The sequence below is a fragment of the Andrographis paniculata genome, unplaced genomic scaffold (genome assembly GCF_009805555.1).
Source record: "Andrographis paniculata isolate CXL003 unplaced genomic scaffold, ASM980555v1 Contig10END, whole genome shotgun sequence".
Classification (NCBI taxonomy): domain Eukaryota; kingdom Viridiplantae; phylum Streptophyta; class Magnoliopsida; order Lamiales; family Acanthaceae; genus Andrographis; species Andrographis paniculata.
Genome location: NW_026137380.1, coordinates 576,809 through 602,772, shown reverse-complemented (window position 1 = coordinate 602,772; position 25,964 = coordinate 576,809). Strand labels below are relative to the sequence as shown.

At 33.3% G+C, this 25,964-nt stretch overlaps 4 protein-coding genes across 16 annotated transcripts; 1 reads left to right on the top strand and 3 right to left on the bottom strand.

Annotated features, from left to right (window-relative positions):
* The first annotated feature begins 79 nt into the window (after positions 1-79).
* LOC127254469 (ETHYLENE INSENSITIVE 3-like 1 protein) lies at positions 80-2,893 on the top strand. Of its 3 annotated transcripts, none has more exons than XM_051279778.1 (2): positions 80-250; positions 779-2,893. In XM_051279778.1, exon 2 carries the CDS (start codon positions 923-925, stop codon positions 2,651-2,653), a length of 1,731 nt encoding a protein of 576 aa, XP_051135735.1. In that variant the 5' UTR covers positions 80-250; positions 779-922; the 3' UTR covers positions 2,654-2,893. The 3 variants fall into 3 exon arrangements, with proteins under 3 accessions (XP_051135735.1, XP_051135651.1, XP_051135568.1); XM_051279694.1 differs by having other exon boundaries at positions 81-250; positions 861-2,893; XM_051279611.1 differs by having other exon boundaries at positions 81-250; positions 855-2,893.
* A 238-nt stretch (positions 2,894-3,131) lies between these two features.
* LOC127253965 (protein FAR1-RELATED SEQUENCE 3-like) lies at positions 3,132-9,409 on the bottom strand. Of its 11 annotated transcripts, none has more exons than XM_051279043.1 (6): positions 9,166-9,409; positions 5,964-8,437; positions 5,762-5,845; positions 5,452-5,601; positions 4,923-5,036; positions 3,132-4,129 (listed from the first exon to the last, which is right to left on the bottom strand). In XM_051279043.1, exons 2-5 carry the CDS (start codon positions 8,265-8,267, stop codon positions 4,926-4,928), a joined length of 2,649 nt encoding a protein of 882 aa, XP_051135000.1. In that variant the 5' UTR covers positions 8,268-8,437; positions 9,166-9,409; the 3' UTR covers positions 3,132-4,129; positions 4,923-4,925. The 11 variants fall into 11 exon arrangements, 9 of the variants coding, with proteins under 9 accessions (XP_051135000.1, XP_051134924.1, XP_051135076.1 ...); XM_051278967.1 differs by having other exon boundaries at positions 5,964-8,362; XM_051279119.1 differs by having other exon boundaries at positions 3,132-4,215; positions 5,964-8,362; positions 9,212-9,409.
* Positions 9,410-11,024: 1,615 nt separating this feature from the next.
* Positions 11,025-13,600, bottom strand: LOC127246635 (ethylene-responsive transcription factor WRI1-like; the record flags this gene model as incomplete). Its single annotated transcript, XM_051268114.1, has 5 exons — positions 11,025-11,814; positions 12,606-12,682; positions 13,009-13,133; positions 13,354-13,442; positions 13,543-13,600. Coding segments are annotated over 5 exons (1,026 nt in total), but the record flags the coding sequence as incomplete, so codon positions are not given.
* Positions 13,601-19,703: 6,103 nt separating this feature from the next.
* On the bottom strand, positions 19,704-25,023 carry LOC127244608 (uncharacterized). Its single transcript, XM_051265161.1, has 8 exons — positions 24,572-25,023; positions 23,358-23,492; positions 23,167-23,265; positions 22,907-23,014; positions 22,094-22,225; positions 21,862-21,999; positions 20,940-21,170; positions 19,704-20,354 (listed from the first exon to the last, which is right to left on the bottom strand). The coding sequence occupies exons 1-8, from the start codon at positions 24,995-24,997 to the stop codon at positions 20,013-20,015; spliced, it is 1,611 nt and encodes a 536-aa protein (XP_051121118.1). The 5' UTR covers positions 24,998-25,023; the 3' UTR covers positions 19,704-20,012.
* Between the last annotated feature and the right edge of the window lie 941 nt (positions 25,024-25,964).

Below are 25,964 nucleotides of genomic sequence, written 5' to 3'. Positions count from 1 at the left end.
GATTGTAAATAAATAAACCCAACCATGGTTAGGCATTGAGGTGACAGGTAACTTCTTCTTCATTTTCCCATTTGTTGGCACCTCAACTCAACTCAACACAATCCTTCCCTTTTTCTTACAGACCCATTCTCTCCCTCTCTCTCTAACCTTCTTTCTCCTTTCTTTCTTATCTGACCAAAAAGGTGGAACTGGCAACTCTGAAAACCCTACACTCCAACGTCAAATTACAAGGCGAGCAGCGGAGGAAACTGTAAGTTAATTTGTTTTTGGTCGATTCCAAATCGTCTGTTCTCTGTGATTTCCATTTCATATTTCTAATTTGTTTCTGACTCGTCGGACAATTCAAATTAATGGCAACTGTGCGTGATTTTATCATCTCCTCTCTCTGTATTTTGTTTTGTTTCTGAATCAATCCAATCCATTCCTTTTTAATTTGCTTTATTATGAGCTTACAAGAAAAAAATTAATCTCAACCCTCTTTTTGTTCCTTGGTTTTTTTTTTTTTTTCCCAAAGGTTTATTGTGATCGTCTCTCTCTCTGTCTCGCTCTCTCTCTCTCTATATATATATATATAGACAGAGAGAGTTTTAAACCTAAATCATCTTTGCTTCTCCAAGGATTTAGATCGATGGTTCTGTTAGGGTTTCTATTTTTACTGTTTTAGATCTGCTGTAAGTACCTACTCTCTCTCTCTCTCTATATATATATATGTATGTATATATCTTTTCCACCGATTTCTGATTTTCGATCCCAATTGATTTTTGTTAATTTATTTTAGGGTTGAAAAAAAGAAAATTGCAGATAGATAGATATAAATGGATGAATTATTTGGTGAGTGATGATGTATTTCTCAGATTCAGATCTCTTGGCTTTAGAGGATCATCATCATCATCGATAAGCTTATTATCCACCTGAGAATAAAATGGGCATCTTTGAGGAGATTGGCTTTTCAGACAATCTTGATTTCCTATCCTGCCCCTCCGGCAAGGCGGCCGATGCCGCCGCCGATCCCCCGCCGGCCGGGCAGGTCGACGAGGATTACAGCGACGACGAGGAGATGGACGAGGACGAGCTCGAACGCCGAATGTGGCGCGACCGGATGCTCCTCCGTCGACTCAAGGAGAAGAAGAAGTCCAAGGAGGGCGGCGGCAGCGCGGCGTCGACGGAGGACACCGCGAAGCAAGAGCAAGCTCGCCGGAAAAAGATGTCGCGGGCGCAAGACGGGATTTTGAAGTACATGTTGAAGATGATGGAGGTCTGTAAAGCTCAAGGCTTCGTCTACGGGATCATACCGGAGAAGGGGAAGCCGGTGACCGGAGCCTCCGACAATCTCCGCGCGTGGTGGAAGGAGAAAGTGAGGTTCGATCGCAACGGCCCCGCCGCGATCGCCAAGTACCAAACTGAGCATTCCGTACCCGGGAAACCCGAGCAGACGAACAACGATGTCTCGACACCTCACACACTCCAAGAGCTTCAGGACACGACGCTCGGGTCGTTGCTCTCGGCGCTTATGCAGCACTGCGACCCGCCGCAGCGGCGGTTCCCGTTGGAGAAGGGCGTCCCGCCGCCGTGGTGGCCGACGGGGGCGGAGGAGTGGTGGGATCAGCTCGGGCTGCCAAAGGGCCAAGGCCCGCCGCCATACAAGAAGCCTCATGATCTAAAGAAGGCGTGGAAGGTCGGCGTTTTGACGGCGGTGATTAAACATATGTTACCCGATATTGCGAAGATCCGGAAGCTCGTCCGCCAGTCGAAGTGCCTGCAGGATAAGATGACGGCGAAGGAGAGCGCGACTTGGCTATCGGTTATTAATCAAGAGGAGGCTTTGTCGAGAAAGCTTTTTCCCGATAGCTTCCTGCCGACGACCTTCGGGGGCGGATCGGATTTTCTTAGCGACACAAACGACTATGACGTCGAAGGAGCCGAAGACAATGGGATTACTGATTCGGACTTTAAGCCTGCCGGTAAAAATCTTTTCAGCTTCGGGATTTCTGCAGGTAAAGATAAGCCGGTAATTCGTCCGGTTAAGGGAGAGGTCTTCGATTTGGATCCGGACTTTGGTACGCCGAAGAGGAAATCAGCCTCGCCTGAGGCGGAGAAAAAACTGTACACTTGCGAGTTTCCTCAATGCCCTCATAGCGACTGTGCCATGGGATTCACCGATCGATCCTGGAGAAATAATCATCAGAATAACTGTCAGTTCCGGCCAGTATGTCTAGTCGAGAACAACATTGTGAAACAAGCTGTCAAGCCGGCGACTCTGATGCCTTTGAACGATGCTCCAATCGATGTGTCTGAACTTGGAATCCCGGAGGATGGTCAGAGAATGATCAACGAGCTTATGGCTTTCTACGACAACAATGTTCAGGACAACAATGCCGTGAATTTCGACAGTCTTGTCGGTCAGAACCCGACAATGCAGCTTCAACAAGACAACTTCTTGGCTACTGCTCCCAACACATTTCAAGAAAACAGAATTCCTATGAGCAGCAACAACTCCGCATTCCCGGTGGCTGATTTCCAGTACGATCAGTGCAACAACGGCGACAGCATTGCCGACTTCAGATTCAACTCACCATTCAATTTCACACCAATGGACGACTACTCATCTTTCGATCCCCTGCACAAGCAAGAAGTCCCTCTGTGGTACATGTGATGATCCCGACCTCATAGGTTTCTTCTCACTGTATAAGGCTGTAGTAAGCCATGGAAGCGTCCCGAGCTTCCGACATCTCTCTAGCTACACACTTTCTTAATATATATATATATATATATACATATAAACATATAAGTAAGCATTGTGCATAAGTGTAGATAGGTATTTGTGTGGTTGTGTGTGCTTATGAACCCTTTATGAGTGCTATATATTATGTGATACCCTAAGCATATTTGGTTAGATGATGAAGATACAATCTTCTACTACTACTTTTGCTACTTCTACTACATGTTTGTGATATGCACATCTAAACTTTGAACTAGTAAAGTTTGTTTATGTAAGCTTTCTTGTCTTGTCCAAATTTCTTGGTGTGCTGAATATCTAAGGTTCCCATCACTTTCTTGATGCATATCATAGAAACATATTTGGTGAGTAGGATTTTAAGTAAGCAAAGAAAGATATTTGTTTCTAGGTAGGTAAAAGGGCAATCATGATATGGATAACAATTTGCTAATAAGGCCTAATTACTTGCCCCCATAGAACAAATCAAGTCTATCCCTAAATTAGAGCCTGGAATAAAACAAAAGAGTAGTTCAAATTTGGTAGAGCTGTAAGTGAGAGCAATCAAGAATGGGATTAAAGAAGATTAATTCTGGTTTTGCCAAATTTGTGTCCAAAACCATGCATCATTTCATGAAAGCAAATCTTGCTGTCTCCTCCAATTTAGGTTTCAAAGAATCAGAGGCCACATGAATTTCTTGGAGCAATCTCGACGCTTGGTAGATATAAATTGATCTATTTCAGTCAGAATTAAAGATAGTCCATAGAGCTAAATGCCGAATTTCCATTTGAGGATTTGATAGCATAAATATTTAGGAATATCATGAATGTCCCCAAACATATACATGATTCTATTTTACCAGAAAGAAAGAAAGAAAAAACAACAATGTAAGCAGTTTACATTCTACTATCCATTTCAATCAATCTAGGATGCAGTTTTCAGTCATTTTGCAGGTCGTTGAAAACACAGAAAAGGGTTAACAGAGTGAAGAATGTTCGGGCAACTTATACCGAGTCTGAGAAAAACCGTGATCAATTAGAGATATGCGTAAATTCTACAGTTAATGACATTTAGTGAAAAAGAGCAATCTTTCATTGCTTATACAGAAATCTGGATATCCATCCATCAAAGAAGTTCTGGGAAGAACTGAACAATCAATTTGTTACTACTACAGTAAACAGCTGCAACCAAACAATATCGAACAATAGTAATACAGACGAGCTGACAAACCTTGGATACCGGCAGAGATACAGGAAAATGATCATGGCTCAGAAATCTCGTGTCATTTGATAGTTTTGGTTGCTTAGAATACTCTGTCGCTGTGGAACAAATTCTAAAACAACTGGCATTGAGTTACCTCTAGCTTGCTGGCTGTTCTCAATAAATGGTTTTATCAACTTCTGTCAATATTGTAGCTTTTCACATGTCGAGAATGGGAAGTAATCAGGGAGATAAGTTTTGCATAACTTTTGGAATGGGTAAACCGGAAAAGAAAGTATAACTGGGAAAGGACAAAAAAAACATAATGCAAACTAGGGAAAGATAAGTACTCATCAGTGCGTGAAAAATGCATATTACAATGATATATAATTATGGTACTAAGAGGATTTTTAACATATTTTTGAATTGATGACTTTCATGTCACACACACACACATATATACATATATGATGATGATCAACGAATGAAGGTTTGGGATGCCAAAGCAGAATTAAGAAAATGCGGCACAGTGTAAATATGGAATCAAATTTCGTTGCCATTCCATTATCTAAACCAACAGCTAAAGATGGAAAATGAAAAAAAGGGATACAAAAGTGAACATTCAAAGTTAACTTTACCTAAATAAAGCCAGATGGAAACTCCCCAACAATCCCATCTATTAGGTTTTCTAAATTTTCTGAACCAAAGAACATTAAGCCGAAAAATACAGTTGACAAGTTCACTCAGTAATTTTACCAATGCACATTGCTTTTCACAGTTGCACAACTTTCTAACTTTGGATGGTCGATAGCCATTATTTCCACATACTTTTGGACTAAATTCAGTGCACCCCGATAAATGGCTTGCCAAATAGGAGTATAAGACAACTAGCAAGCAAATTAGATTGTGCCAAAAAAGTAAGATAACAACCTTACACAATAAATAAATTATAACAAAGCCAAAACAAAATAAGAATGAAAAAAAAAAAAAAAAAAGAAGTTAACTCACGTGTCATAGTTGCTCCCTAATATAAGCCATCGATCTCAACATTGAACCCAAAGTATCTCTTGAAACTTGGAATTTCACCTCTGCTTCTCCACTTGTAGTTTTAGGGTCCTGGAGCTGCAGACCGAAACAGTGTTTCATTTCAATAAGAATAATTGTAGGTCTAGCAGTATTGAGTTAAAAGCAACACAAAAAATAGATAGGAAACATTTGTATTACTTTCTTTGGTCATGAAAATTTTGAGCACAATCAAAGTAGCACACAGATTGTGATGTCCTATTAACTAAGAAACACAAAGAGATATACTGCTTTTCCAACTGGAATTTCCTATCACTTGCTACCAAGTCATATTAGTATTATACCCTCCAGCTTTCACATGCTTCTCTCTCCATGCATGCCAAATGTCAAACTTGGGGCCAACATGATCAAATAAAGAGCAGCCCCTATATAGTTTTGGATGAATGATAGTCCCAAAACTCTTAGATATAAAATATATATATATATAACGTGGCTACAAAATCAGATATAACACCTTTAGATTGATAACAGCAACTCTGTTAGCCGGAATTGAGAGCTGCTGACTTATATAAGCCATGGATTTCAACATTGGCTCCAGTGTGGCTCGTGTAACTCTAAACTGCACCTCGGATTCTCCTGAAGGAGTCTTGCCATAATCTTGGAGCTGCCTTGGGCAAAGGATACTGTAAAATTAGTGGAGTAGCAGAAGAGAACACATACACAGGCGCGCCAGTCTTGCAATTTCCAAAGTTATTATAACAAAAAGAAGACATCATTCCATATTTTCAGAAAAGCAAATGTTGGTTATATAGCAAAATGCATACCTTCAAATTGATAACAGCCACTTCACTTGGCCAATTTTTATTTTCTATAACCCATGTCATGGATTTAAAACATGTGAGCACAACCTACAAGAGGAAAACGAGCATTTAAAGAACAATGGATTTAAAAGTTACTGCCACCTGAACCATACTTTTCATTGCAATCATTTGACATAGTGCTATAGCTAGATGTTACAATATATACCGTATTATCAGCCAAGGAACCATCACGGTTTATGGCTATTGGCGCCATAGTTGGATGGCTTGAATCAGAAACTGGGTTTCCTGCATCATTGAGATTGAAACAATTTGATGCAGCTTCTTGACAAGGCCACAAGGATGGTGCTGTATCAGGAAATGACAAAGAAGCTTTCTTGCTACTCTGGTCCGGAAAACTTCCACTTCCCTGAGAACTAGAGGGTTTAATTGTGGCTACGTTTTTCTTAACCATAGAAATCTTCCTTGCACCATCACGTAGAGTTTCCATGGCTACCTGATATGTCTCATTAGAAATAGCTCCTTCATCTGCAAACTTTATAGCTTCCCAACAAAGACTGTTGAAACGTACAATCAGAGATTCCACAGATGCCATATGCATCTCCTGCTCATCTGGAAGGCCACCTCTTGCATTCCGAGTCCACCTCTTTAGTATATAATGTGATGGAATGGTCAATACATTTGTCACAGTAAATACTGTCAATATATGTCTGCACAGAACACCCGAGTACTCAAACATCTGGCAACTACAACGAGCATTCATCTCAGAAAAATCCAATGTGACAATGTATGCCTTGTGATCGTGTTCATATTTTGCAACCCTAAATTTATTAGCGCTACCACTGCCATCTATCTTATTGGCCGTGTAAACAAAAGTTTCAACCAATTCTTCCTGAAACTTCATAAAAACCTTCTTTGTATATAAATTAGCTGCCTGCTGTTCCATTGGTGATGGTGTCTTCAGTACTGGCGTGGTACTTAATGTATCGTAATCTGCATCTACCTCTCTTTCTACAGATTTCTCCAATGCCCGTTCATACTGCTTAAAGAACATAGGTAGTGTTGTCTGCTGGTTCACATACCCATCCAAGAAGGAGCATACTCCGTAGTTGGATGAAAGAGCTGCAAAAAAAGTGTCACGAAAATAAACAGGAGCCCACTGCCTCCTGGCATTGTATACAGCTTGCAGCCACTCATTTTTCCACAGATCATATTTATCATTTATAGACCTCCATGATGATTCAAAATCTTCAATTGTCTCAGAGAAGTTGATGCAGCCATAAAGCTCTCCATACAAAGTTGAGTGAACATTATAAATGTGAGAAAGCCTTTCATGACCTTCCCTTAATATGTGCCATTTACAAATGCAGTGGCGAGTTTCTGGGAGCACCCGATGGACAGCTGCTTTGATGGCCCTATCTTGGTCGGTGGTGATGGAAACAGGAGGTCGGTTATTCATAGCAGAGAGCCAAGTTGTGAAGACCCAAGTGAAGGAAGCCTCTGACTCATCAAAAAGCAGTGCACAGCCAAATAAAACCATTTGACCATGATTATTAACCCCAGTAAAGGGTGCGAATGGAACCTGAAACTGATTGGGTCTATACATGGTGTCAAAAGTTACTGCATCACCAAAATGGCTATAAGCAATCCTTGATCTTGCATCAGCCCAGAAAACATTGTTTATGTGATTGTCATCGCCAAGCTGTATGGCATAAAAGAAACCAGGGTTTTCAGCTTGCATCTTCTGAAAATAGGTCAGAAGATTCTGTGCATCTTTTCCAAGAGATCCTCTTCGGCTAGAAGGCTGAAGAAAATGAAGTGGCATCACAGGGGCAGTGTTCACAGTTGCACGATTTGCCTCTGCAGATGATAAATTCCTAACAACAGGAATCTTTTCTGCAGGAGAGACATTTCTTAGTGTACAATTTGCCTCTTTAAGAGAAGTGTTACCAACAAGGGGATTTGGATCATACAATACATTGTTCCCTTCCACAGAAACCATAATATCATTTTGATTATCAACTATCTGTTGAGCACTCTTTGTAGCTCCAGCAAAATGCCTACGGGTTCGGAGGTAATGCACCTTGCTCGGGTTCATAATAGAGTGATTATGATCCTCAACAAACTTTGTGACAACCCATCTGTCTGGATCCTTTCTCTCAATATGTAGCATAGCACTGCAGCTTTCAATATTCTTCCTCTTGAAAACCTCTCTGGAACACGCAAACTCCCAAGAAACGATTGGACCGTCAGGATTGGTGCGACTGTATTGACCAGCATGAATGCTGAAACCCACTCGCCGTCCATATGCATCATAAAATTTCTTGGCAGATTCTTCAGATTCAAACTCCATACCAACATAAGGTTTCTCATTCCCATCATCAGCTTGATTGTTTTCTCCTTCAACAGGATTGCCACTTTGATTTTCATTCCCATCCTCACTACGTTGTGTACAAGAAACCCCATCTCTTTGCCTTTTCTCTATTTCTACCTTAATCACTTCAGTGTCCATCTTGTCTGGTAAAATGATTTCAAGACCAGAATTTCTCTTAAAACTCCACACGCAAAAGTAGATAAGAACCACGAGCTTGCATTAGAGGCTCAATTCTGCAACAAACGGCATAAAACATAATAACGCATCAATAATTCCATTGCTCGGGATCAACACCAATGAACATGTCCCTAAAAATAAGCAAACACCACTATGATTAAATCCTGAGCTGCAATAACAACCTCATGTATTGTTTCCATAAATGCCATCGAACGTGCAAGTTCGAGTCATCAATTAATGTAAGTAAAAGTAAACTATACACATAATAATGCACCATCGAATCTATTGCACGGGAGAAACAAGAAATCTCTCATGGCTCAAAAGAGGATTCAGAACTCATCGTTAAAGCAAACTGAAGATACACTTTCATCAAATTATGAGCTGGAAACTAAACAACCTTGTGTGAATTGTGATTGTTTCCTTAAAAGCCATCAGTTCAATAAATGAAACCAAAACTAAACAATTCAACATGTGGCATATTTCCTGCAAGAAATCAAAAGCCCACAAAAAACATCCATACTGAATATTTCAATCACCGTAGATAAAACCCTTCATTCAATTAGTAAATTCTTAAGCATAATTTTGGCCCTTAATCCACAGAATGTTGTCTACACCATTCACATTCATTTACCAAACTATTCACCCAATACCAAAACCACTCTCAAGTCTCACCTAACAGGCTAACACCCAACGAATTAAATAAAAATAAAATAAAACAATAGTAATATTTTGCAATTTCTCTATACAAATCCTAAGATCACACGCAGTACAGAAATTAACATGAACCGTAACCTCCAATAATCGTCGAAACCTACAAATTTATCAAACGACAGCGTAATCAACGGTAAATAAGAAACACCTTTTGGTTTCATTTTTCATAATGTAGAATACATAAAAATTCTCGCCTCTGATAATAGCATCACTGCAATTCCAGCAGGGCAGTGGCCCAGATTGGTGTCAGTCACTGAATTAGGTGGATTTAGTGCGTGATTTTGGAGGGAGCAGCGTCGTCTCGTCCCGGACCAGTTCAACGGAGTGAGGAGACTGACTGGCCAAGGCTTTGGCTCCTCCTTCCATTTTACTCTCGAGCTTTGTATTGTTGTGTTGTGTATTTAAGCCTTTGTGATTTAATAATAGTACAATTATTGATATGAATTTAGACGCAGTGATTTATATTTTCAATTAATTTTTTTTTTATTTTCTAATTTATGGTATTTTTTATTAAATATATTTTTTTCTTACCAATTATCAAATTAAAGTAATAAAAATTAAACTCCAATCATAAATCAAACAAAATATAAAATCATGTGTACTCTAATTTAGAATTTATTTATTTATTTATTTATGAATGTGACGGCTGGTGTTACTTGAGTTGAATTATAAAATGTAACAATACAAAATATAAAAATAAATAAAACATAAAGACATTATATCAATATTAATATAATATAATTTTAATAAGGGTGTGATTTCCTAAAAAAAATAAAAACAAATAAATAAAATTATATATACTTTTAAAATTTAAAATATTATATATTTTTATTACTTTTATATTTTTTAAAATAATTTTTTATATTTTACATAAAAATAAAATTATTTTTTAAATTATATAGATTTTAGGCGGTGTAAAAAAAATTGGGCTTGGACCTTAATGTAGACTCCACCCAAACTCATTAATTAAATATTGGTCCAAGAAAATAATATTTTTATAATAAAAAAAAAATTATTTTATAAATTCATATTTTTCATTACTAATAATATTATTGACAAAATTTATTAAATTTTATTTTTAATTTTTACGTAGCTAACGATCATATGTCTTTAATTTTCGCTATAAATATATATTTTTTTTTTAATATATGATATAATTTAATACTTGTGTGTTCAATCAATTATGGTACAATGATATGATTAGTTATTTGTAATTATTGAATATAATGTTCTATTGGGTGAATAAGGCAGCAAAATCAAATATTTTTACTATATTTTTGTTTTGTCTAGATTTAAGAGAAAAATACAATAAATTAGTAGAATGTATATTACTCAATTTTTTTTATTTTTTTATTTTTTTTAAAAAAAGGTGAATAATCCATATAAATTTCAAATATTTGATATTCTAATTGAACTAAACTATTCCAATATTTGAATTGAAAATTTTAATTTACACATAATATTTAACTATTTTCAGAATCAAATTAAATCCAAAGAAAATACATTAAAAAAAAATAAAAAATAAAACCGAGCATTTTATATAATTTTTAAAATGGATAACCAAGAAAAAAAAATAAAAATGGAATAAATCAAACTAAGCAAATATCAAATAGTACATAAAATAAGAATAATTTGTTTGGAGATTTGGATTTTAAATATACTGTTCATTTCATTTTTTTTCAAAAATATTAAATCAAACATTTATTTTTCGTTTTTTATATTATACTAAAAAAATAATTTTACATTCAAACCGTCGTACAACTACTCAAATTCAAAAGTTTTTACTATTCAAATCCCCGTTTTCTGAAAAATATAATTACAAATAATAATAAGTATTTAATTTAATCTATGTAACTTTCTAATTGTAAACAATTTATGATTTATCTAAGCATTTCCAAACATGCACAAATCAATAATCATACTACCAAAAACTAAAAATAAATAAAACCATGCCCAAATTTTGCAATTGCAAAGTCTAAATTCAAGTTTTCTTTAAAAATAAAAAATAAAAAATCTAAAAACCAAATAAAAACCTAAAAAAACTCCATAGTCATAGCCAAACATGGTTCGTCTAGTTTTAAGGAGAGTTTAAACTTACTACTCAATGCCTTCTACTTCCTTCACATGTTGCTGCCTGTCGACGCCGCCGTCGACGTCGACGCCGACGCCGGAGATGACAAAGACGGCGAAGACGAAGCATCCGCAGCGGCAACGGGGGCAACGGCATTGGCCTCGCCGTCGCCGTTAAAGAACATCTCGGTATCATTCATCGACCCATCGAACATGAAATCGATGTTATCATCGAACCCCTTGTAGTCGAACACACCGCCGGACCCATTTCCCATAGAAATGTCCGGAATCGTAAAGTTGTTGAACCCGACGTCTAGGCAGATATCGTCCCACGGCGCGGCAACTTGCGCTTCGACGGGGCCCGTTGTGGCTTGCACGTTCGTCGGATCGACCGCTACAATGGGTTGCGTATCGATCGAATCGATTGTGTCGTTCATTGCTTCCGGGTTAATGAGATCTTCCATCGCGACGACAATTGCAGAGTCCTCTGGAACTGATGATTCTAAAATGGCAGCGTCCGGATTTTCGAATTCTTGACAGACGGGTAATACATTCCCCGGGGGCATCGACTCGGTTTCCGGTGCGTCGACTTCTTGTCTTTCCTCATTTGGCGCGAAAGTATTCGCCGTTTGGGTGTACCTATTGATGTCGAAGTTTGTTATCGCATTCGGGCCTCGGAATTCCAATGCCGCTCGATCGTACGCTTCCGCGGCCTCCTCTTGCGTACCTACGGAACAATATATATAAATCGACAGACTGTTTACTTGTGTTTTCAACTTTGTTTTCGATAATTCGATCTCTAAGAAACATCGCACTCATTATTTACTAAAATATATCTAAGTGTGACCATAATTATTTCAAAAAAAGATATATGAATATTATATTATTCTAAATAAAATACATACCCTTTATGGTAAAAATTGGGTCAAAATTCAAAGGAGTAGTAGTCATGTGTGTTTAGGGAATATTTTACATTTTTATAAAGTTTACTTTTTACTAGAGATGCAGAGATTGTCTTAAATATTAAAATAATGTCACAACACAGTCAGCAATGTGCCACGTCATTTTTTTGTTTATTTATTTTGATTATTTAATTATTTCCTAAATAAACTATTTGGGCTAGATTTCAAACACACCCCAGATCTCCACACCCAATTAGGTGAGCTTTATTTTATTTATATATTATATTTACAAGGATATAATTAATTAATAATGCCATGATTTTCAATAATAATAATGATAAAAAATGTAATTTTGAATTATACTATCAAAATATTATCTTAAAATATTAAATTTCAATTCAAGAAAATTAAAAAATTGAATTGTAACGGATGTATGTAAATGGAGTACGTAGTGTATGTGTTTAAGTATAAGTAGTTATTCCATAAATGTAATTTTGAATTATACTACAAAAATATTTTCTATAAGAAAATATTAATTTTTAATTCAAAAAAAATTAAAAAAAATGAGTTGTAACGGATGTATATATAAACATGAAAGTAAATCGAGAATACGTACTGTATGTGCCTAAATATAAGTATTTATTTCCGTGGATGCGCCCAATCCGCGCCTCCCACCGCCCGTTATGATGGTGCCTGTCAAAATTCAACCAAGTAATTATTGTTATAGGTTCGTCGTAATTATTTTTTCAGTTCGAAAGAAAACGACAAATTATATTTATAAAAAGATGCTCGGTTTGGTCGTCGATACGTTACACTTTCTTATTTAATAAAAATTTAAATTTTGTCAGAGCCCCACAGAAAAAAAAATGGACCCACCCGGATTTTCCGCGAAAAAGTGTAAATAGGACTCACGTGACAGACTTCGAATCAAATTTATACATCGAAAGTTGAAACAACAACAGTAAACTATCGCCGTTTCTGTTCGCCGGAGACGGCCATCAGTCGGAAAATTTTATTACCTTGCCACGCCGCGATACTTAGAAACCCCTCTCGAAAATCCACTGCTCCTTCTTCGCAGAAAAGCCAGATACTCTTCATTAGACATTTTTTTCATTTCTTCGAGCTCTTTAACATATCTTCCGACCTAAATTTATCAGAATATCATCAATGCATTCAATTAATTAAAAATAAACAATCTAAATCGACGAATAATAAGTGACAAATTTAAAATTCGACTACCTACGCTACACAATAAATTTTCAAGCAATTAATCAACACACATTGCACATTTGAAACAAATATATCTAAAATTACGATACATTTTATAGAATTTCATAATTGTATATTCTATTAATAAGAAATACCGGAAAATTGAGCGAAGCGTCGCGACCCCAATGCTTAAGCGCAGCCAAATCATATGTGCGCGCGGCGTCGTCTTCGGTGTCGTAAGCTCCTATTAATAAACAAGTAATAACACAAAATAATCATATTGTTCGACAAAAATTTCATTCAAAATAATAAAAATAAAAATTGCAATAATCACATAAAAATACCTAAATAGACTGATGATGTGTGTAGAAGCAATGCGTCGTTCCCGACCGTTGGATCATATCAAATCGGCAAAGCAAAAAAAACAGGGGTCAGAAAATAAAAAAATATATATATAAAAATTAACAGCTCCGCAAATATTCATTAGTTTATGCTCCCACTGCAGATCTGAATTTTAATAAATAATTTTCAATAAATAAATAAATTAAGGAAAAAAAAAAAAGAAATAGAAAAATGACTTTGTTTTCCTCGCTTGCTATTAACAGAATTCCAGGAATTTTTGTCCCAGAGATGTGCCTCGAACCGGCCGGTCCACCTGTGCCTGCAGGACGCCATTGATGAACCTTCAATTCTTCTCAATTTATTAATTATCGAATAATCAGAATTACAATAATTATTGACAATAATAAAAATAAAAATAATCTGTGCATGCAATGCTACGACGGCGATGAAGAAGACGAAGATGGAGTGTATTTTAATTTGTAAATTACTTTTTGGAATTTAGAAATTAGAAATGATTTATTTATTTATTTATTTATTAATTAATATATGTGTGTGTATACCTTGTGACGCCTCTGAACATGGAGCTTCGGGATTTGGCAGGGAGGGCGACGGGGAGAGGATCTTTGGTCCGGGACTTCCTGGCCATTGGAGGGGCGGATTCGATGCAGGAAGAAGCTGAGGGAGGAGAAGGAGAAGAAGAAGGAGGTCTCTTCTTATTCCTCGTCTTCGTTGTTGCTAATTGCTTTTTGTCCTTTTCCATGATTGAACTCAGACACTGAGATTTATGTGTACATATATATATATATATAGATATATATATAGAGAGAGAGAGAGAGAGGAGAGAGAAAGAGAAGTATTGAATGTGGGTGGGTTGGTGAGGAATCGAAAAAAACAGAAGAGGGAAGAAGAAGCTAAAGCTGTATTTGCTTTGCTGGTGAACTGAATTAAAGTGGTTTACCAAAATATTTAAGAGAGAGAGAGAGAGAGAGAGAGAGGAAGAAGACGATATATAGAGGGAGACGCCATTAACAGGCGCAGGGAAAGCTTGGAATGGGGTGAATTTATAAATAAGAGGGACTTTAGGGACTTATGAATAAATAAGGGGATAGAAGTAGTGATATTTTGACATTAAATATATATATATATTGAGAAAATTTTATTATATAATTCACGAGTTAAATATATATGAATATAGATATAGATATGAATTCGGTTTTAATTATATATATATATTATGGGAGAGTTCGATAATTTTGTAATGAAATTTATTTAGAGGAATTTTTATTGTTATTTATCAAAAAAATATTATAGGAATATTCGTTGTCGCGATTGTAATATATGAAATTTATTTATTTGAATGTTTTGATATATATTATTTAAATTTTTATTTTTAAAAAAAATTTCACATCTAATACTATTTATTCTCTTTCAAAATCGTTCAATCGGAGCAATTGTTAATTTTATTGAAAATTTTATATTATTTAATCTTTTAAAAATATCACAATTGAATTTATAAATAAGAGAACTTTTAGGGACTTTGAATAAAAATGGGATATAAATAGTGATATTTTGGCATTAAATAAATATATATAAATAAATTTTATGGTATAATCCACCGGTTAAATATATACAAGTATATATGTATGAGTTGATTCAATTTCTTTTTATATTATCGGAGGATTTTTAAAAATCAATTTTTTTATTATTATTTATTGAAAATTATTATAGAGATATTCGATGTCGTGATTGTAATATTTGGAGTTTATTTTCAATGTATATTATTTAACTTTTTATTTAGCAAAAAAAATAAAAAAATATCACATCTAATATTTATTTTCATTCAAAATTATTTTATTTTATTTTTCTAAACTTTTATATTATTTAATCTTTTAAAAAATATTTCAGTTGAATTTATAAATACGAGGATTTTAAGAGACTTCTGAATAAAAAAGAGATAGTGATATTTTGACAATAAATATATATGTAGGTAAATTTTATTACATAATTCACCGGTTACACATACCCGAATATAAATATAGATGAGTCGGTTTTAATTTTTTTTTATATTATGGGAAAGTTCGGCAATCTTGTAATAAAATTTATTTAAAGAAATTTTTTATCTTTATCTATCGAAAAATATTACAAGGATATTGATTCTTGTGACCGTAATATATGGAATTTGAATGTTTATATTCATTGTATAATTTTTATTTTTATTTTTAAAATATCACACTAATACTGTTTATTCATGTTACATTTATGTGAATATAGATATAGATATGCGTTGGTTTAAAACTTTTTTATATTATGGGATAGTTAGGCGATTTTGTAATAAAATTTATTTAGAGAATTTTATTTTTTTGTTATTTATCGAAAAATATTATGGGAATATTCGTTCTCGTGACTGTAATATGTGGAATCTGTTTTCTGAACATTTTGATGTACTGCTTCTGTCAGGCTCTGAGGATCTTATTCATTTTTGCGTATTGATCTTTGAATATTAATTATTATATGAAAACGTAGTACAAATTAAGAGAAAATGACAAAAATATTTCTACTAGTGTCTTATAATACTATTATAATGACATTTGTGCCAAAAATTATATAAATATAAAGATATTTATAATGTTATAATGACGCAAAAGGTAAATGGAACTTTTAGAATCGGACGGAGGGAGTATATTGTTTGGTTATTTTTATTTTATAAAAATATCACATTAGATACTATTTATTTCCGTTTGAAATCTTTCCATGTGGAAATTGTTTATTTTATTTTATTTTATTTTTTCTAAACTTTTATATTATTTAATCTCTTAAAAAACATCACAATTGAATTTATAAATAAAAGGGTCTTTTAGGAGCTAATGATAAAAATAGAAAAAAAAGGAAAAAAAAAATGAAAAAGAAAATATTATGAAAAAGTTCGGCAATTTCATAATAAAATCAATTGATTAAGGGTGTGTTTGTTTGGGAGTTTGGATTTTGAGTTGGGATTCGAATAGTAAAAGTTTTAAATTTGAATAGTTGTATGATGTGATAAAAATATGTGTTGATGTGATGTTTTGAATGTAAATTAATTTTTAGTATAATATAAAAAATGAAAAATAGGTATTTAATTTGACGTTTTTGGGAGAAAAAAAAATTGGATAAATAGTGTAAATCCAATCTAATCCCCCAAACAAACACACCCTAAGATTATTTTATCATTATCTATAGGAAAAATATTACAGGAATATTGGTTCTCGTGATTGTAAAATACGAAGTTTGTTTGTTTGAATGTTTCGAAGTTTAGTGATTTTTTTTTTATTCTGTTATTCAACTATGTACTTAAATATTTGGATATTAATTTTAATAAAAATGTATAATAATTATTTATTTTTGCTCATTATATTAAAAAAATGCTATAAATTTATGTAATTTTTATTGAAAATAGAAATGTGAATATTTTTTATATCAATAAAAAAAATAATATAAATTTAAATGACGGAAGTCTATTTATTAATATTCAAAATAGGTCCATCAACATCAACAATTGTTGTTTTTTTATATTTTTTATATACTTCGGATTTTAGTAAAATGTTTTAATTGAAGTAGTTATTTAATATGATATAAATAAATATTTATGTGATATATTTTAATTGAAATTAATATTTTAATATAATGTAAAATAAAAACTAAAATATTTAATTTAATATTTTAAAAAAAAAATCCTTATAAATAGTAAATACTTGTAAAATCCTTATATTTCGAGTATGCTTTGAGTAAATTTTCGATCGAATATAATAATTTGCAAAGTAAGTCTGACAAGATAAATCATACTAGACGAACTACGTGTGTGACATATAATATACATCGAGAATTTGATTATTTATTTAAATAGTGAATTAGATATGATATAAAAATATATTTCTACTTAAAAGCATCAAGTATGTAATAAGAAGAAAAATAAAAAAAAAAAAAAGAAATCATAGAATTATTTTTTTCTTTAAAAGAATCTATTGCATCTAAAAATCACTTCTAATATATAAAATAAACAATTAAGTTGAATAACTATTTTACTTTAAAATAATACTCCCTCCGTCCAGATGCAAGATTGTCGTTTATTTTTTGCATATAAATTTTTTAATATTAGTATTCTAATGGGTTATAATGAAAAGGACGAAAATGCTAATATTAGTATTGTGTAATATAAAAGTAATGACATTTGTGTAATATAAAAATAATGACATTTGTGTAATATAGTGTAAGTTGAAAAGATATTTATTATGTTAGGTAGGCAGTACAATTACTAAATTAGAAAATTGTAACCTTATGTTACGACGGACGAAAATGAAAAATGACAACCTTCCAACGAGACGGAAATAGTACTAAAAATTAAAATTAGGAACTTCAAACCAAACACAACCCTAGTAATTTCATAGAAAAATACTTACATTTTATTTTCATTCAAAATATAATATAATAATATATATATATTCTTTTTAATATTTTTACAATTATGCCTTACATATGAAAAAATAAATAAATAAAAAATAACTCAAAATATCAAAATATAAACACACTCATAATAATTATATATTTATTAAGATTAAAATAACATGTATAATAATACAGTACTCCCTCAATTTGCTTCTTAACGTTCTTATTTACCTTTTTCATCATTGTATTTAATATTAAAAATATTATTATATTTGTATAATTTTTTTTGTACAAATGTCATTTTATTAGTATTATATATGGAAACATTTTTGCAATTTTTTTTTAAAAAGTTGTACTAAATTTTGATATAATAATTAATATTTAAAGATTAAATGAGATCTTTAGAACCGAACGAAAGTAATATAATATTTCAGATATATTATAAAATATTCAACAAATTATTACAATCAGAAATACGACTTGAAATTTAGGAAAGTATGCTAAGAGGGGAATGATTCTATATATAGTGTCTGAATATATATGCACACACATGTGTTTCATGCTAATTGTTTCAATTCAATTTATTTAAAAATATTTAACAAAAATGAAAAATAAAATGAAGTTTTCGATTATTTTATTTATTTTGTAAAATTTTATATAATTCTAATGAAACATAGTTTGTGTTCATTAGGTGTTTTTGGTTTACATAAATTTTTTTATAAATATTATTTTAAAAAAATACAATATATACATTAATACAGTATATAATACTCTTTCGATCCTAAAATAGATAATCTATTTGTTATGGTTACGATTATTTATGTAGTGGAAGTTAACAAGGTAATAATACTAAGTTATAATATTATTTTTATAAAAGTGATATTGTTGGTATATTTATAATATGAATTAAATTAAAATATGTATTTAAATATTTTTAACATTATATTTAAATATATTGTTGATAATATGAAATTTATTTTAAATAAAATATTAATTTGAATTTTGATTGAAATAGTATTTTGATGTGATATTTTATAAAATAAAATATTACATATTTTTATCAAAAATTGCAATATTAATTTCAATGTAAAATCACAAAAGAACGAATCTAAATATACATTTATTTTAAGGATATCATATTTGAAATTTATTTTGTTATTAATTTTTAAAAATTGAAAGTATTAAAAAAAATATATTTTAAAAAATAAATAAATTTGGTTCATTGGATTCAATAAAATTTTGCATGCAACACCTGGCCTCTGCCTCCTGCCATCTCTACCAAATGGCACATTCATTCTTTCTCTATCTCTATATGTATAAATTGAGAGAGAAGGTAAAAAAACACAAATGTCATTTTGTATTTGTAGTAGTAAATTATTGAATAAATAATCAATTCTTAGTGATGTTTTAGATTAAATACTTTAAATTCAAAGTAACTTTAGTACTCATTCAAAAATAATAATAATTCAACATAACATATTTACCATTCAAAAAAAAAAAAAATGTAATATTTACTTCAATTTATATATTGTATTACTTCAGTTCATTAGTATATTCGGTTAACTACACAAAATTTCCTCCATATATAAAATATAAATAATAGAATATTTTATATGAAATCGTGAAAAAATATGTAACAAATAAATCAAAAATCTTGAGGTGTGTTTCTTTTGTAAAAATTTTAAAAAAAATTTAGGAAAAAAAAAAAAAAACCACTAATAAAGCTTTACTTTTGGCTAATGAGTAACACAACACTAAAAAACAATTACATTAAATATTATACCTGTATGCATATACACCTTCTTCAACTTCAATTTTTCTGACCAACAAACAAACAGACAAATACATACAGCATTTTTCAAGAGAGAGAAGACAATCCACTCACTGTCATCTCTCCATGCAACTTTCACAATCATAATTCATAACAAACATGTTTTTGTGTGTGTGTGTGTTATAAATTCAAAAAAATCTTTGCTTACCATTGCACAGCTCAAGAGAGAGAAACTAACCATAAACAGGTTCTTGATCTTGAAGCTTACTGTCGTTCCAATTTCTACAGCAGTGCTGAAGAAGCAAAAGGGAGCAACAATGGGCTGCAGAGAAGCAAGCTGCCCGATCGAATTCTGCTGCTGTTGACTACCCGCTCGATGTGGATGTTTTCCATGTGCTGGTATGCCTTGTACTCTCCTGCGTCGTAGTGGGATGGCACGGCTTTGGAGCTGCTGTCTTTGCAAGATCCTCTCTCGAAGATCTTGATGCAACTCTTGATATCTAGTTGAGGACCGGAGCTTTCTGGGCGTGAAGTGGGAGCGAATGAGAATTGGGACGGCTCGCTGAATCCTTGAATGGAGCTAGCACCGTTGGAAGTCTGTCCAGAATCATAGAACCCGCATGGCTGTAGTCGAACAACAAACAACAAATCAACATTTATGGAGATATCAACAGTGGAGAAATGGGGTCAGATATATATATCATCAGGTTTTTCAATATACGCCGAAAATGGTATATTTTGTCTCTCAGATGATTCCATTTCAATATTAGCTCTGCTAATACAGAGGCACACAAACATGTATGTATATATATATATATATAGGTACAAAAACAGCAAATTTGAGACCAGATTAATCAGGACAGTAAAGAATGTCAGAAGATTTCTCTATGGAATTTCATACTACTTATTTAACATACGGTGAGGTCTGATGGCAGATATATTTCATGGGAGGATAATAGCCACAAATTTGACCTCAGATCAAAATTTCTACAAAAAAAAAATAGGATCAGGATTTTTATTTAGTGGATAAATTGGGACAACTATGTTATCTTGCCTCAATGTGCCTCATAACCATCAAGCTTTCATAGTTTGGCGTCGTATGATAGCGTATGATAGCATAGAGCTTCATAGGGTTCAATTCCAATAGTACGTCAGATCATCATTAATAGAAAAAGTACACATAAAATAAGGAAGTTTAAGGAAATGAACCTGATCCAGATGAGGGCCGGTACCATGCTCATAACTACACGAGGTACTTGGGCTTTCTTTAACTAGAGACGAAGCCCCCAATGGTAAGGTGCCTGCAGCTGAAGTGCAGAGTGGGTCTTCTGGTGCAGAGAAGTCGGAACTATCAAAGGTTGACAAGGACACACACTCATCAAAATATGCCATGGCTTCTTCACTGAGACATTTCGACATCCGCTTTCTCTCATTGCTTGTCTATCAAAAATATCGTTAAAAGATATCTTCAGGTTGAGTTCCAGTAAAGGAGCAGTAATATGCATAACCAAGAATGTCCACCCGAGTCTACTTCCATAAAATGTTTTGTACATTAAACAGGAATAAAGGCCAAATTACTTGAGAAGCAATTTTTGCTTTTTTTTTTCAAGAATTTGAATTATACTTAACTGGCAAGGGATACCCGCCCTTTTGATGTAGAAATAAATTTTTCTCGACACAAGATGCCATGGGGATTGGATTCTTTAGTATCCATAATCTTCTTTCAGTATGATAAAATTTCACGCATTTATAAACTTAGCTCTCCTCTTCTGTGGACTATCCTTCCATTTAACATGGTGATATTTTCATTCCATGTCATGACCTTGAGAAGAGTTTTAGAATCTGCTTCTCAAACTTCCAATACACTAATTTTCGAGATTTTTAATTTAGAGTGGCAGTAAATCCACAGAATGGTAGCCAAGCAAGAATGTATAACACCATAAATATCGTGCAAAGCCCTGGCAAACTGCTCTGTTCCACAACCAGAAATGGCACATTTACGATCTTAGCAGCTAGTAACAAAGTTATTGTAGCAATCTATCTGAAACCTTGTAACTACGAAGTCATCATGTATAATATTTCAGATAATATATATCCAAAGGCACAATAAATAACGAATGAGATATCTTACCCTTCTCCCTCGACGTGACCTCTGCATACCAGATGAGTTGGGATGGGGAACTATCTCCTTGAGCATTCTACCCAACTCCTGCCCACGATGCTCTTCAACGGCAAGATCTGCTCTAAGTTTTCTTGCACGCTCTTCAGACTTCACCAATATAATTTAATAAATTGTATGATCTACTAAAAGAGTTATAGTGAGACTTGATGATATAAGAAATTGGAGGTCTCCAAATATTCACCTCTTCTAGTTTCATGGCATACTCCCTCCTGATGTCCGTGACAAAATCAACAGCCTCAGAATCCACAAAACCTGAAAGCATATTGGCAACATTTGTAGCTGAAACTGTGCTGCCATTATTTCTTTGAAAAGCCTGAATTGAAGTAGTTGCAGGAAGCAGTCAAAGATATATAAACAGAAGTATTATACTCCATCAATCTTAGCATGGTAGCTGTCATATTGAAGCACATTGCAGAACTGTATAATGATTAAAACATATTTGAATCACAATTCCTTAAAAAATTAAGGCATAAATATTAACTTGAAAGACTCTATGAGAGGAACCCAGCCTAGTGAGAAGGGTTTAATTTATAACTGTGAGTAAAGAGGTTTCCATTCCTAACATATATCTTTATTCCCTTAGGGTAGTCACCGATCATCAAATGTTAGCAAAATTTTACTATTGTCAAGGCAATCAAAAGGAATAGAGATCACCCACATGATATCCGTTGTTTGCCTACATAAGTGCACCATTAAGGAATCATTATGTACTAATTTGATACAGTAATTATTATAACGGAATGAACTCACGATTTCGGATTGCGTCAATGCTTAATGACAGACACAAGAAGCTCAAGAAAACCTTTGTGGAATCACAATGTAACTAATTTCCACCAAAACAATGTTTTGTTTCACAAGTGAACAAAACGAAGCTGTGTAGCATTTTAGAATAGGGCTCACAAGTTAAATTTTGAGACAGCATGAGCATTCATATTCTTTCAGGCTTGGAATGATTAACAGTATAATAATGACTAGAAAGAACATGAACACTTACCCTCTCAAGATCATTTTGTATATCTGTTATAGCTCGTCTCACTTCAGATTGAACAGTTTCATATATTTGATTGGGTGGTACACCTCCAACCCATTTCTCCCCCATTGACTGTGTAAGAACCAAAAAATATATATATTCAACCAAACAAAATGAGTAGGATAAAAGTAAAGTAAAAAAGTCAGGTTGGCATAAATCTAATGATTCAGCAGACTGTTGCTAAGTAACCGTGCAAATTTTTTAACTACAAATTCAGTGCTTACATTGAAATCTTCGGGTACAGGTTTAATAGTTTTCTCTTCATCTTCTGATAATGAACTTACTGAAACCCCGTCCTCCAAATTTGGAATTTGCCAACAACACTGCAAAAATATACACACCTTTGTGTGAAATTAAAGTCATGGGCATGGCGACAAGTAGTTGAATGCATAAAAACCAGAGGAAGCATACTCACACTAGAACCATCTTCCGAACCCACAAATGCTTCAGCATTTTGTGAATTAGTTCTGATTATCCCATTACTATTCTTCTTTATTGTGTTTCTGCTTGTATGCATGGTGGATGTGAGAATATCCTGCTCTTTTTTGTTCTGCCATGAAAGAAAATACCAAAGAACTTGGGGTGTGTTTGGTACAGATAAATTGGGTTTGTTTTCATTTCTCTACCGTACAAAGAAATGAAAGATGAGAATTCGACATAGTGTTTATTTAACGTTTTTTTTTTTCTACTATTCAATTGTTGGTTATTATCTATAAAAATATAATATTTCCTCTCACAAAACATAACATTCAAAAAATTGTTAAAAGTAAAAATAAAAATCACAAACTAAACAAATCAATAATATTTCTCAAGAGATTTTCACTCCAATGAAATCCTTTTTTAGTTAATTCATTGTTTCCTTATACTCAATTCACCCTCTCTTTTTTCACTCATCTAAAACATAATACAGCATCTTGAACGTTTTCCAAATTGTATTAGTACATTTCTTCGTTGAATTTTATATTTTACTAAATAAAAAAATCAATTCTCATTCTCTATCTCTGCCATCATATTCTCAATTATTATTTCTATGCAATTACATTCTTTGTACCAATGCAGTTCATTAAAGGATTTTGATATGTTTTTGAATCTAGTTTGTCACTTAGCTGAGGTTTTACTCGGTATATGCAGTATTGGGCTTTGGATTTCATATTGGGTTGAGCCCGCCTATTATCTTAGTTTATTTGAATAGACGTAGATATATACAATCTAGGTTAAACCGTAACTCTTGTAATATGTAACTTAGCCGCCTTAATCCGTGTGGGTGAACCATGCAAATGTCTGTTTATTATTCGAGCATTAGTCCTAATTATCAATCCTAATCATTAATATTAATCCGTTACATCAGGATTACGACTTTTTCTACTGTAATACATGAAAAAATAACATGACCAAATCTACCAGCTCACCATCTTTATTTTTCCTAATTTGTTCGTTCAAATTGCATCAATAAAATCCGTATTCAGAATTCAAATGTATCTGGCCATACAAACATATATATATATATATACATATTATTGATGAATTGAGATTTGATCTGAATTCTGAAATTTAAACTTCCCTGACACACAATTGTGATAAGACTGGAACTAAGGGATAATCATCAGATTAAGGAGAATGGAACGGTACCTCGAGAGCTCTTGTACAAGGATCTCTAGACACGGACCGCCCTCGAACTCTCGAGAGGCTGCGGCCGATCCCGTTCGTGTTATTGCCACTCCGCGTGATCGAACGACCTCGCCGTTCTCTATCGGAGTTGCTACTTCCATTGGCGATTCTGGTAGCTCTATCCGCCAATTGCTTGGCATTACTGGAAAGAGCTTGGCCTGTCCTCCCCCCATCTTCACCGCCCGTCGGCGAATGAGATGGAACCCAAAAAAGGGGGTTATCTCTGCTGTTGGAAAATTCGGTGGAACTCAGAGTGTCGGTATCAAGTTGAGCGTGAGTTTTCCGAGAAACAGCGCTGACACTGTGGGAGCGCCGCCGCGGATGCGGTTTGGGGTCGGCGGCGGCGGCGGCTCTCCTTGAGGTGGACCTGAAGGCGGATGTAGCCATGGATGGAAATCTTTGGACTGACAGTAAATCCATATATATTTATTATCACTTTACCTTATTGTCAATATTATATTAACAATAATAAAAGAATTTTTTTCTGGATCAGTATAAAAAAGGATAATTATGTGATAAAAATAAAAAAAAAATATGAATAATTTTTTACAGTCATATGATTATTTATAAAATTAAAATTATTATCGATCAACTTGCAAAAACTAAAAAGCAGCACCGGAACGGAGGGAGTACTATTTTTATTATACTGTCTTCTTGTTTTTATGGCGCGGAAACTACCGGAGAGTACCAACGGGCTACGCGTCCGGCCGAGTGAAATACCATGCAAATTAAGTTCGACGAAACATCAGATATTTAAACTCATTACTTCACCATTATAAGTTTAACACCTATGTCACCCTGTCATTCATTACTGAACATGTATTGTCTCTTCGTTTATACAAAATGTCATTTACTTCGTCTCATTAATATAATATTCCCTCCGTCCCATGTAATCTGGATATATTACCGTAAATACGAGAATTTAGGTAAAGTATAATTAGTAAGTAATTAAGAAGTGTATTAGTAAAAATAATTATTATTTAGTAAAAATAATTATAGATTAAGAGTAAATAGTTTAATTAAAATTAAGAAAATTATAAATTTTAAATTTTAAAATGCGATTAATGCATAATTATATTTCCAAAAATAGAAAGGACAAGTTATGTGGGACGGACGGAAATAAAAAATAGAGACAAATTATGTGGAACGGAGGGAGTATTGATAATTTGTTCCATTGTTTTTACTTTTTTTACTTTTTTTTATTTTTAATTTTGGTTTAACTTTGAATAAAAATTTATCATACCTTATTGGAAGACTCGTAGGTGATTCGGCGCCCTAAACAATCAACACGGCCGTGTTGAATACAAAGTTGTAAAAATGGTCTGGAACATGACTATGTTTAGAGTATAAATAT

Excerpts from the sequence above, each read along its gene's own strand:
- LOC127244608 (XM_051265161.1), bottom strand. The coding sequence starts at position 24,997 with ATGGCTACATCCGCCTTCAGGTCCACCTCAAGGAGAGCCGCCGCCGCC. Across the intron at positions 22,226-22,906 it reads TACAAAATGATCTTGAGAGG|GCTTTTCAAAGAAATAATGG; the intron begins GTAAGTGTTCAT and ends ACTTCAATTCAG. Across the intron at positions 20,355-20,939 it reads CCGGCCCTCATCTGGATCAG|CCATGCGGGTTCTATGATTC; the intron begins GTTCATTTCCTT and ends GTTCGACTACAG.
- LOC127253965 (XM_051279043.1), bottom strand. The coding sequence starts at position 8,267 with ATGGACACTGAAGTGATTAAGGTAGAAATAGAGAAAAGGCAAAGAGAT. Across the intron at positions 5,846-5,963 it reads GTTCCTTGGCTGATAATACG|GTTGTGCTCACATGTTTTAA; the intron begins GTATATATTGTA and ends TTCCTCTTGTAG. Across the intron at positions 5,037-5,451 it reads TTGCTGTTATCAATCTAAAG|CTCCAGGACCCTAAAACTAC; the intron begins GTGTTATATCTG and ends TTCGGTCTGCAG.
- LOC127254469 (XM_051279778.1), top strand. The coding sequence starts at position 923 with ATGGGCATCTTTGAGGAGATTGGCTTTTCAGACAATCTTGATTTCCTA.